This window comes from Cyphomyrmex costatus, unplaced genomic scaffold (assembly GCF_001594065.2).
Source record: "Cyphomyrmex costatus isolate MS0001 unplaced genomic scaffold, Ccosl1.0 scaffold30, whole genome shotgun sequence".
Taxonomy (NCBI): domain Eukaryota; kingdom Metazoa; phylum Arthropoda; class Insecta; order Hymenoptera; family Formicidae; genus Cyphomyrmex; species Cyphomyrmex costatus.
Genome location: NW_017277125.1, coordinates 1064034 through 1077762, shown reverse-complemented (window position 1 = coordinate 1077762; position 13729 = coordinate 1064034). Strand labels below are relative to the sequence as shown.

The window sequence follows — 13729 nt, the reverse complement described above, 5'->3', positions numbered from 1 at the left end:
ATTGTTACATGTTTCGGAATTACGATCGTATAATGATTATTCTGATCATAAAATTCTTTTTACCCGATTTGTTAGGATTCATTGAGCTTTGATGTTTAGTTTAACTGAAACATAAAATTATATAAATAAAAATAATATTATGGCTCATGACAATAAAAACGGGCCAAAACAATTTAGTTTAACCAAACAATAGAATGTTTACATATAAACATTTTGACACATGTACAAAACCTTGCGCAATCTTCTATTAAAATGTTGCATCGCTATTGTTATGAGATATTGAGATCCCGGGTTATATATTGAACATTAGAGCCAGAAAATTATTGAAATCTGATAATGTTATACAATAAGTTGTAATTGAACACATTCAAATACAAGTATATTAACAAACTTATGGTATAAATTAATAATTATTAATTTACAAAGATAAATGTGATGATAAATATATTAATAAATAAGTATACTGTAGGATTCACTCACGTGAGGTACTTATACATATACAACTTTTTTAATGTAAGTATCTTCAAGTAAATTTATTTAGTAATATATTTATATTTTATAAATATAATTTTGTAAAATATAAAAAAATCTCATATCAAGCTTACAAGGAAACTCTACTTTATCCTTCTACGAAAGAGATCGTTTTATGATAAAAAATATAGCGGGTGATCGAGAAGATTAACATGGGAATATGCTGGGAAAGAATAAACGCAAAAATTATAACGATTGGTCGCTTTATAAGTATCTTGACAGATGTTCACCTTGCAGCCATCATCAATGATCACCGGGCAGAGATTTTGCGCGGGAGTACGTTACGATTCTCACGGCTCGCCAGAGTCTGCTTGGCACAACGATTGCACGCGGTCCACAAGGTCAAGCCTCGTGGCGGTCCCCGACGATCTTGGCGATGATCGTTGCCGCCGAGATCCACTGGTGGTGATAATACGTACCAGGTCTTGTCGCCGTATGTCGAGAGCACCTTTACATCCGCAAAAGCGGCGGACCGCCATCGTCGTTCAACGCAAATCGAAGCTATTCCCGGATAGTTTACATTGCCAGAGCTCGGGTTCGCATTCTCGTGTCCGGATGCTGCGATGCAACGTCTCATTATGATTAGCGTAAAGAGGATAAAGAGTCGAACTCTCTCGATGCCGCAGGGAAACGTAAGATTGTCGGAAAACTGAAAGGAAGAAGACACACGATAATATGTAGTTCGCAATCTTTAATCCCGCGTGCAGAGTCGCGCGGGCTATTACGATTACAGAGCCGTGAATCAGCTATTTACATGCGCCGGCGGCCGGAGATCGGCATAACAAGTGCGCGGCGACCACTTATCGTCACCGGACGTAATTGTAAAATTCTCGATTACGCCGAATAATTCTCGCGAAGCAAGATAGGTAAGATACTAGATAGCTTTTATTAATCGCTGGGTAAAACCAGAACGTCGTTCACAGTATCTCTAATAAGAAGAAGCCTTCTTGTCATGGTTTTCTTACCTATTTTTGTCGATTCTTTAATCCTCAAGGTTTTTATTTAAAGAACGTTTAAGCGTTGATGATAATGCTGCAAATAGTTTTAAAATTATAATAACCAGCTTAAACATAATCATTTTAATCATCCAAACAAAATTATTTTCAAAATTATTTCATCTCTGTTAACTTTAAATATTTGAATAAATCGTTCTTTTTATGCAAAATGTACATATTTTATTGACTAATTATGGTTATAATTTAATATTTAAAATTTTCATAACATATATAATTACGTATCTTTCATATTTCTTTCATTATTACGTGGAATCTAATCCATTAACCCAATTTGATTTTATCTGACGATATTGTGTTGTGTTCTGTTGCGACACCTCGGCACGACAACAATATCATTTAAACATCGCAATTGCATCGGCATGGAACGCATTGCCATGCATAGAAATCACCAAGTGAGACTTACCTGTTACCGGATGCACACCTCTAATCAACGCAGGTTGCCATTGATCAGGCGCCGTTGGACTACATCTGCTCATCATCAAAGGAATGTCATGCAGCGCTTATCTGTAAAAGATACAAGGAGTTGGGCTTACAAAATAAGAATCTCTTGAGGTTGTTGCTAATAAGATTATACCGAATAATTCGACTACGGTAGAGAAACGCTCGGCGATGTCGCTTGGTTTTGTCGGTCGTCGAGCGCCATCGAACAAGCCGCGATACCCGTCGATTTTTCGACGATATTAGAAAAATATCGTAAACTGTGGTGACAGAACGATCACGTAAGAAGAGATATCTACGCCTTGAACGTGACTCGAAATAATAAAGAATAAATTATCGCAGGCGAGAAACGAATTTTACATCAAACAGATCGACCACCGTGAAATACTCCCGCGACATGATTGTTGCGTGGCACGATAGGAAGTTACAAGAATGCAAGTAAGACAAAAAAGGATACAAAAATACAAACACGGAATTGCAAGCACGAACCGCGTAGGTATGCCGCAGCAGGAACGACGGCATCCGCAAATGATAAGTGTCAACGACTGTTGGGTGTAGGTCAGGAGAGACTCCGTTGATCAAACAACGTAAATGTCTTTTCCATTAGTTGAAATTTACTTTCCCATTTAGCGACAGTCCGTCACGTATGAAAGTCGTTAGAGGTTGTGCTCTGAGACCGCGGTGAACATCTGGGTCACCAGCACCACGTCCCATATTTTCATGAACGTTAAACATTTTGGTAGAAAAATGCCCAAAGAATGTTGAAAACATGTTGCAAACGAGGGAAAAGAGGGAAATGACAGATACAATAAAAAAAAAGGGAGACATGTAAAAAAAATGTTATGCCAGAAGTGCATCCCGTCTGTTTCCGATCGCGGTAACGTTCCGCTGGCCTACACAAATGCACGTTGTGCAAGGGATCACGGCGTGAAATAAGAGCGACGAGGTGTGAAAACGAGACCACGGAGCCACGGTCCGTTTTCTGGACGATCGACCAAAGAAGGCGAAAGGAGTTGGCGAGGAACTCGATAGGAACGGCCACGAGAGAGAAGGAGAGACAGAGACGGACGAGAGGAAAAAAAAAAGTAAGCGCGCAAGAGTTTTCCGCTCGTTGAACGTAACACACACCGCTTTGCCACGATCCAGCGATTCGCGCTCGCGCCGCACTGCAAAGCGGCGCATTATGCAACGCGCTTCTTCTCTTACTCAATCGTGCGCTCGATCGGTGTAGGCGCACGATAAAGATTGCATCGTCGACTTGTCAAAGATACCACGCGTCCGATCTACTTTTCGTTTCCGTCGTGTAGGAAACGACTCGTTGGAAGAAGCATCGCACGATCATAGCTGTGTCGCAATCACACAATAGTTTCGATATACTTAATAGTCCGTTAGTTTCTAATATTTCCCAATATTTTCTCACAAGTCGTAGAATCGTTCGGTAAATACGAAAATGACATTATAAAATCAAGAACTGAACGAAAAATTAAACTATGTTTTGTTATTATTATTATTAGTATTATTTTAACATTGTCTTTAAATATCACAAAGGTAATGCATATAGTGAATAGAATTAATTTAGATACCATTGTGTACAATTATCTTGTTTACGATTAGTTAAGAATTTTGGCTACGCGTATGTATACATATATACGTTATCTGTATTACAGTGAAAATGTCTTTTGAAAAAAAACTTCTAGATTTGAAAAAGTCTAAAAAATAGAACACTCTGATACATAATATGTTAGCAAGATCGTGATTATAGCTTATGTCAATATCAATTGGACTCTACCACCTGTGAGCCAATACTAAAAGAAAAAATAAATTGGAGGGCTTACAGTAGGTTACTCATATTTTGTATAATAAAAATGTGAGTTTACACATTGAAAAGTATAGGCAAAAGGAACTAGAGAGAGAGAGAGAGAGAGAGAGAGAGAGAGAGAGAGAGAGAGAGAGAGAGAGAGAGAAAGGAGTAACAATATATTTTAAATGTGTTAAAAAATATGTTATTTCCTGTTTCTATGTTTTTCAATTATGCTGACATTCACTGTTTCCTATTTCACTTTAACTTTAAAATTTACTCTCCTTGTTTTTACAAAATATAGCATATTGTTACAGTAAATTATTAGACGTTTGAAATGATACTAATTTCAGCCCAGATGTTTTTAATATAAAAATATATTTTTCTGATTTAATTTCTGAAGTAATGTTTTCACGTTCCGTAATGCAAAATAATTTATTTGTACACAGCCAGATTGTCAATATACTCAGAAATCGATTATATATTCTATTGCAGATGAACCAACAGTGCAAGGTGTGTGGCGAACCAGCGGCTGGCTTCCACTTTGGTGCATTCACCTGCGAGGGTTGCAAGGTGAGTCTTGTTTAATTTTTCTCTTTCAAACAATTGCGCTGCGTAAGAATAAATTCAAAATCAACGTGCAATTGTGTATAGCACGAATTTTCTAATCTACTTAAATTCACATCACTACGGTTCTCGATGACTTTTGAAATCTATTTACTTCTATTATATATATATATAAAATTTTTAAAACTTTATATAAATATTGAATATTTATATAATTGTGCAATTATTTAAAAATTGTATAATTAGAAGTGTTATGCCAGAGTTTTTCAATCTATACACCGCGGCACATTAATATGTCACAAAGGATTTCCAAGTGTGAAAATTTTAGAGAAGATGAAAAGAAGCGAAAAAATTTAGAAATAACAAAAAACCGAATAAATTGTAAAATAAAAATTATCTAAATTAGATTTTATTTACTCTCATTTTAACCAAAGTGATATCGTTATTGCAATCAAATTATTTGTAAAACAATAAAATAAATAGTAAACTTTAGAATTTTACTTTATTTCTTAATGTTAACGGTATCTAATCAAAGACCTATGTTAATGAGTATTGAAGCTTATGCACCTAATTTGTACATCATTAATTTTACTCCGATAAATTTTGTTCGTTATTCAACGTGAATTGAGAAGATTGAAAAATACTGGCATATGCAAATTGAATGGAACAGAAGTGATGGCATAAGACCGAAGAACTTGTATGTTGTACTTTGCATCGTACGCTCGAGATATCAGCAAAGAGAGACTCGCGTTCCGGAGAATCACTGTACCGAGAGGCAGTGGACGTGAAGAAAAACCGTCGAAAAAGCGAGTCCGCGATCGAGAGGAAAGAACCTCGTTCCTGATCGATCGCTCTAATAGCCGAGTTTTCCTCTCCAGTTTGTTTGCGCTCTTTCTCGGCCGTCGCGCCGCGCCGGGGCGACGCTCTTTCCCGCGGTTTCGCAAAAGCCCACAAGCCAGCAACGCGAGCGATCGCTTTCACGAGCCGCTCCGTGGCCGAGGTTAAACGTTCGGCCAGGCATGCGTGTCAACCTGGTCACCGAGGTGGTCCGAGTATACGTGCGATTCAGTTAAAACGCAACAAATCGATCTCTGCGTCGCATCAGCGTTGAAAAAGTCGCTCGCTCGAAGCGTGAAGCGCTCGAAGAACGAGCTGAAGCGAGAAAAACGTCGACGGCGGGATCGCGCGGAGGAGGGAGAACTGACATGCTACGATGGGCCTGAAAACGAAAATAACGAAACGAAACAATGTCGTGCTGACGTAACCGTGAACTAGGGCGGAAACAATTGTGGCGGACAAGTGCGAAGCGCCGGAAGCGGCGTCTCGAGGCAGCGCGCGGCGCGGCGGCCCAACAATCAGAACGAAAAAGAGGGACCTCTCGCGCGCGCCTATAGGGCGTTCTGCTCCCTTTTCCTGTTGAGAGAATAATTAGCTCTTAATTAAACTACAAACATCGTGGCTGCGAGCGTTCGCCATGAAAGACAAAAGAGGCAGGGAGAAATAAAGAGACAAGTTTATTTTGAATAATTATCAACTTTCACTGGTTAGCATGACAGCCGTCGCGTCGGTTTCGACAGCTGTCTCTCTGAATCCATTCGAATTGTATAGTTAGCACTCTAATTTTCAAAATTCTTTGTCTTCTACTTCGCGAGCATACCAAATGAGTTTTCCGAAGAGCCAATAATTGTCGAAACGTAGTGCTATCGAAACGAGCATAGCGTGTGTAGCTTCCAAGTAGGACCGTTTGCATAACTTCAGCGTGCGCGACGAACGAAGGGGGCGTACAGCCGGGGCCCGGGGAAAGGGGAACAGATAATAACGGTAGCATTTTCTCAATTGTGTCATCGCTTCTGAAGCGTCGCGCGTTCCTTTTCTTCCTCGCGTAAACCTCCGTCGCCCCCGGCAAGAAGGTGGAGGACAAACGACGACGATATCCACGGCGAAAATAAGTGGAACGCGATGCCGGCCCATAGGTCTCGGCAATGCGCGCATCGGGACCACCAGGCCGCAGGAAGAGCTCGTTTCCAGGACAAACGAACCAGAAACGATTAATAATATGGCGTGCGTACAGGCAGAAAAAGCGAAAGTGGACAACGCGGCCGCGTGCGTCCCTTTAAACGCTCGCCGATTCGCGATGTGACAGTCTGCTGTGCACCGAGCGACATATAAACCGCGACGATTGGGAAATTCTAGCCATCAATCCAAGCGAGGCGAGCCGAAACTGTGCTCTCGCAACGACCTGGCTATAAAAAGCAATAGTTCGCAATAGCGATACATTTTAAACCGTTTAACATTTTGCACACAAAATTAAATATTATTATGCATCCTTAGAATATCGTTCTATAAAAGATTTTCTCCGTGTGAAACGCAATTTGGTAATTTATTGTATTCTTATCGGAGAGAGGACCTATCTTGAGGAATAAAATTAATGCCACGCCATTCATTACGATTGGGCGATATAGAGCGATAATATTTTTTACGCGTTTTCCTCTATGCAAAAAAAGAGAAACAGAGAGAAAGAAACATAAACGACAGAGTGAGGTTCGTTGTTCCCCATCTTTGGTACGAAAGCAACGAGCGTAGAGTGTCGGAATCACGTGGAATTGCACCATTTGGGCAATTAGCACGAGAACAGCAGGCCGCACGCGCCTCCGACCATCGACCCCGTCACACCTCTCCTCCCCCGCTCGTACGCCATGAATGAGACAACGAGAGTGTACGGTTACACGCTAACGACTCCGGCGTTGTACTTGTTACAAGTGTTACAATGCCGTTTGTTGCAGTGTCGCGCCGATAGTTTCCACAAGCCTTTCGTCTCTCTTCGCCGGTTTCGCTGGAACGTGGCTTGCATGATGATTCCAAGATACCGTTGACGACGAATCGATGATGAATCCATAGCATGATTTTATTTTTTGTTCACGTTATTTTAAACAAAAGCATTGCATACTTCTAGGAAACAGAAAAATTGGTTTTGCTCAAGTATCTAAAAATTTAGGTAAATGTGGATCTGAAAATAACTTTTTGTTGGACCATCAAGATAATTACATAGAAAGGTTAAGCATGATGAGAGCGATGCTGCAAAAAGTTTTGACATTCTCATCTAGCAATCAGAGAGTTTAAATGTATCATTATTTTGAATCTAACAAAATTATTTTCAGATTTAACTAAATTTTTAAATATTCTACTTCAGCAAAACTGTTTTTTACAACGAAAATTATTCCTAGAATTGCAAATGGATCTTTAAAGAAACATGTTAAGTATTTCAAGTTCAGCCATTTTCAGCGTTCCGAAGAATTTAAGATTAACAAAATTTTTTAATTTAGCAATGCTGTAAAAAATATCCTTGCAAAAATACGACATACATATTTCTATTCTTTCTTCTTATACAATAGACATGCTATGCCTTATTTCTTACACATGATATTTTACAAATAAAATTAAATTTTTTACTTTTTATATATAATTGAATTCTTTACTGGAAAATAATTTATTTACGTGTCTTCCAGCGTAAATCATATTTTCTTTTATATTGTATATCACATCATCTTGATATATTAATTTTTAAAGTGCGCAAACGAACGCATTTCGCATGCAGTACATTAGTGCTAATTGGCTCGACCATGGTTCTTATTGTTGCAGTCTTTCTTCGGGCGCTCGTACAACAACTTGAACAGCATCGCCGACTGTAAGAATGATGGCAAGTGTGTGATAAATAAGAAGAATCGCACCGCGTGTAAATCTTGCCGCTTAAGGAAATGCATCTTCGTCGGCATGTCCAAATCTGGCTCGCGATACGGTCGTAGATCGAACTGGTTCAAAATCCACTGTCTATTACAACAACAACAACAGCAAGAACAGCAGCAACAGCAGCTAGAGCAACAGATGCAACAGCAACAGCCACTGCAACAGCGTCAGCAGCATCAGCAACATTACCAGCCGACTATTCTCATGTCGCATCAACTGTCGCAACAGCAACGTAATCCAACGAGTTCGCCTATCCATGGCATTCATGGCAATCAGTGTAGGGACGAAACTTTGATGATGAACGCGGACGACTACAAAAACTCCAACTCGCCTAACATAAGTTCACCCGAGTCCCACAATAGCGACAGCTCCGTCGATGTCTCTGAAAGGAGAGCGGCCTTCGCCGGACATCCCAGTATCCGACAGCTTCCGCATTTGCCACCAGTTGATTTGTCTGCTCTGAGTTTGCCATTAGGCTTTCCTCTGAGCGGTATGCCTCTTCTGCCGTCGCCTTTCATACCACCACCTTCCATCGCCATATTTCCACCCTATGCTCACGCCGTATATCACGCGACGTCACACAACGCACCCCATCACCTCATGGCGAGTCATCCGTCCAGTATACCACGACGTTCGCCAGTGATTACGAGCGATGAAAATGACGAACCCGCAACTGCCACGACGTCGACCGTGACAACGACCACAGCTACGACGACCGCGTTAAGAATCTCAACGTCGTTAGCCTACAGCAAAGACTTCTACGAAAAAAATAACAATAACGACCGATTCTGCTTAGATATGGTCCTAAAGAGCGAGCAAACGTCGGAGAGACCGCGGAAGAGAATACTTTCCGAAGATAACTCAACCGAGTGCAGCCCGGAACGGGAAGTCACTTGCTCACCACCACCGCAAGATGATCCAATGGATCTTTCCATGAAAACCGTCGCGACACCCGATCGTTTACAAAAGGAGATAGACGATGAAATAGATAATGCCAGTGATGCAGAAAGCTCAGCTGCGAAGAAACCGATAGATTTAACGACAAGATCCTAAGATCTGATTATAATTCAAGAGATTGAGATGAAACAAGAATGTTCTTCTTTTTTCTCTAATGGACGTCTGTTCCTATTGGGACAAAGTGTATCATGCTTTATTTAAATTTACTTACCTACAGCTGTTCTTCAGTTTTATTTTGTTTCAAAACCAGGAATATCTTGTAATAATATTACCAGCTTCACTCATAGAGAATGCAAGGGAGAAGATTTTATTTGCTATTCTCTAGTTACAACATCCTGTGTACGCCGAATAGTTTTCTCGGTTACGTGATTGTCCTGTCGTTCATATGCACAGGATCACTATGGAATAACTTTCGAAAATTCGTGCCGTTTGACATTAGAACTGGTACGTCACAAAGCCAAATGTTTTCCACGGATTATTTCTAGTTTTATTTAATCAAACGCAATCGTCACATTTAGCGTTAATAACAACAATTATGTTTCGTTCAATAAACGCGAACTCAAAAAATGATTTGTTTATGTCGATTAGATTGTTAAATAACGAAATAAAACAGTTTATTATATTGATGAGGCACTTGCGTTTGTATGTATATTTATTATTAACATTATATTAGAGAGAGAATGAATTTTATATGTACTTTTTAACTGATATTTAAAATACGAACCAAGGGAAACAGTTTTAAAGGATAGTATTACCTCTTGCAGTTTGATAGGAAAATTTCATTTTAATACACAATTAAGAAGATAAATCTACCATCTATTTTTTATTCTTTATTCTCACACACACACACACACTTTCTCTCTCTCTCTCTCTCTCTCTCCCCCTCCCTGCCTCTCTTGTATAACTTTCTTCTTCTATATAAGAATTATATGCCGAAATACATTTTTTGTTCAGCGTGTATAAAATTCTTTTTTATGCAAATTTAAATTTACTTTAATGTCATTATTATGTGTAATTTTTCTGTAAACTTTCTAAGTTGATACAATTATTTCTAACATATATTGTATCTCGGCAATGTAGTATTGAAAAAAAATGGAGTTGAAAGTAGTAGGAAAATTTTTGTTAAAAAGTGATCATTAGTAGTTGAAAAGTAAGTTGACATACACAAATCATTATAAATATATATATATATATATATATATATCTATTATAAGACATACATACATAAGTATACGATTAGTTATAGGTATATTTCGTGATTTAGAAAAATTAATAAAATGTATGTCGATTGTATTTTATCATTGTGGAATGTTTTTACATATAAACACTTTCTATTTTCTATAGAAAGCTCAAAATAACAGAGCTAATAAAAAAAGTAAATTGATGGGGACATATTTTATTATTTTTCTATTAATTATTATTCATGTGAATCTTGATATTTTATGTAAGTAAATATAGTAAAAAAAAATGAAAATTTGAAACTTAGTCGAAAATTTTAATTTCTAAAATATCTGACATACATATAAGAGTGAAAATAAATTGTATTTCAATTGTATTGTTTAACCAAACAGATTTTTCAAAAAATGCAATTACATTTCAATAAAAAAAATTAATAAATTTTTTAAAAATCATAATTTCAAAAAAAGCATTACATTTTATTTTATGAAAAAAATTTGTAATATTTGTAATAAAATGATAATTTTTTAAAATTCTCATGTTGATGTTGAACCAACATTACGAATTAATGGTTTACATGAGACACAATGTACATGTTTTTACTTTATAATTATGTTCTTTTTCATTTTGAATATTACATTACAAAACATGTGTAAAATATTTCAAACCATTTTATTCATTCTGATGTTAAAGAAATACATGTCCGCGAGCGAAGTCATTGAAAAAATGTTTATTGACGATAGTCAAAGTAAAAAAATTGTATGCGAATTAAAATAAAATTGTACGCTTATTATAATAATTAAATATAATATAATTTCAAAAAAAGCTATTTCTATTATCATAAGATTTCTGCATTCTAAATTTGCTATTTCCTTGACCATTTTAGAATTCTACATAATTTAATTTACATAAAGTATGCGTGAAAGAAATTACATCATGAATTTCAATGATATACCAAAAAAGTAGAAAATTGTAAAAGCTTTACAATAAAAACGAAATGCAATAAACTTTAGCAAAATTAATAATAATTAATATACCTAAATATACATTTTAAATAAAGAATTAAAATTGATATTTATTGTAAAAAATAAAATAATAATTTGTAATGTCAACTTATATCATTTCCGTTTCTTGAATTCTTGTTTTAAACGGTACAAAAACGTATGTACTATTTTTGTAAAAAAAATTACTTTTGTTTTTTAATATAGCATACCAAATAAATATTGATGCAAGAATTATGTAGCCGTTTAATCGATTTAGAATTATTTTTATACCCTTGGAAGCATATGTAACGCAGGACATATAGTATACAATATAAATATATATAAAATGTTATATACATATACATATATATTAATATACATATATGTTTACATGGGCATGTGTGTGTATGCGTGTTTAGTATGAAATTGTATTGTGTGGGATAGAATTGTTAGATCTTGCACACATGTTACATTCGAAAGGTACAAATTTAAAGTAGCTCACTTTTCACTCTATGCATGGTCACGGGGGTTTTGTAAACGTGAAGTAATAGTATAACAAGAGTGATAAACAATAGGAAAGCGAAGTAAGATGTAATAATAACAATGAGCACTGATGGCGGCATTAGTCATTAGTATTAGATATAATGGCCATAATATTGTCACAGTTTTTCGCGACGTCAGCTACAAACATGTCTAGCGAATTGACGTTTAATGGGCTTAATTCGTCTATGTTAGTATTATAAAAAAAATAGAAAATTGGTCACGTATACACAGCAATACCTTCAAATATACAGTATTTCTAAGTCTTATTGCAAACGAACAATGCAGACGAATAAATATAAATAAATCTAACAAGAAAAGAGCGCTTTTCGTACAGCTGTACATGCTATATTTGCAAAATCCAGTTTTAAATAAAAAATGTACATATAATATCAATTGTAAATATAATGTTGTAATTTTCTGTATTTCATATTTTCTTTTATACATTATACTGACATTTTATTTTAGTATATATTTGATTACATATTCTTGATATGAAAACTCTTCAATCTTCAAAATATTGGAAAATTCCATAGATTTTTTGCGCTCTTAATTCTATGAAATCTATTCTACAAAAATAGCATGTAAAATTCCAATATGTAACTATATATTTATATAACCGCGGAAACAAAAATAGGAATTTTTTTATCTCGATGCCTATAGTACAAACACTTGCAGTTCAGTCGACACTAACTAAAAGTAAGATAAAATCTACGTTATAATTTCGCACTCATCACTATAAATGTAATATATACACATGGTGTTATGTAAGTTATATTGTTGAGTACGAAATTATAACATAATGTTACTTTTAGATGATGAAAGAGTAAAAAGAGCGATGCAACGATCTGACAATGAAATACGCACGTGTTCAATGGCCGCGTGAATGGCGTGTTTCGCAGCATCCCCTAATTACCTTCTCACTCGCGTACAACCGAAATCCCGCGATCCTCCTCGTTTTGCACGAGTCTGAATGCACGAGCACGCGTGCTCTATTCACACGAGCGAGTGTGAAGGAAAGAAAAAAAATTACGACGGCCGACGTCTCAATTCCGATCGATGCTTGCTTGCGCAACAACCAATCGTCTGTAACGAGATTCCGCCGTTTTAATTAACGAGCGCGCGAGCCAGCATCGTTCGCTCGCTCATTCGTGGTAATCACGCGGGACGAAGATGAACGACGGAGAACGCGAGCGTCGTTCGATGAACACGTCACGGCACACACGTGTAGTGCGTACAGGTATACGATGTCGGTAGCCGTTTTATCTTACAAACGCCAGCACCGATGTCGTTTCCGGTGCGACGACGCGCGGCATTCTTCGTGGATTTCTCGTTCTCTCGTGGTACATTTGATAGCGAGAAAGTTTCCACGCGGCGAAATTTAAAGAAATTAATAGTGTATAGGTTTCTTTTTCTTTTTAAGTAACGGAATATCCACTTGATTTTAACAAACTACAAGTGATATAGTATATATATATATACTATATATGTATACAAGACAAATTGAAGACACCACATATTTCAATTTTTATAAGAATCAATTCAAAATTTTAAAGATGAAAATCTTGTTGGAATTAATGCGTATCCTTAAAGATGTTTTGAATTTTCTTTTTCTCCTTAAGATATAATATGGTTTATTGTCTTTGAGAATTTTTTAACTTATCTACATTTAAATTTTGTAAGTCATATAATGCATGTACAAAATTTATATAATTTTAGCTTAAAATCTCGACTTTAAAAGTTCGAACGGCACGTGCTGTCCCTTTATTTACGATAGTGATACTCATACTTAAAAATTCCTCAAGGACCTATCTTTCGCAAATGAATTCGCGAAGAGCCATCACGAACGTCGAGAATTTCAGGGAGACGTTTTTTCCCTGCGTTTCGGCTCTGGATTCTCACAACTGTCACGAACGATTTTCGCCGTCGTTTTGTTTGGTAACGTAACCGCTGAACACAACTTCGCTTTTAAGGCGGAG

At 36.8% G+C, this 13729-nt stretch overlaps 1 protein-coding gene across 1 annotated transcript; it reads left to right on the top strand.

Annotated features, from left to right (window-relative positions):
• The first annotated feature begins 4278 nt into the window (after positions 1–4278).
• LOC108775490 (knirps-related protein) lies at positions 4279–9147 on the top strand. The gene is made up of 2 exons (XM_018541872.1): positions 4279–4356; positions 7990–9147. The coding sequence occupies exons 1-2, from the start codon at positions 4279–4281 to the stop codon at positions 9145–9147; spliced, it is 1236 nt and encodes a 411-aa protein (XP_018397374.1).
• Positions 9148–13729: the final 4582 nt, after the last annotated feature.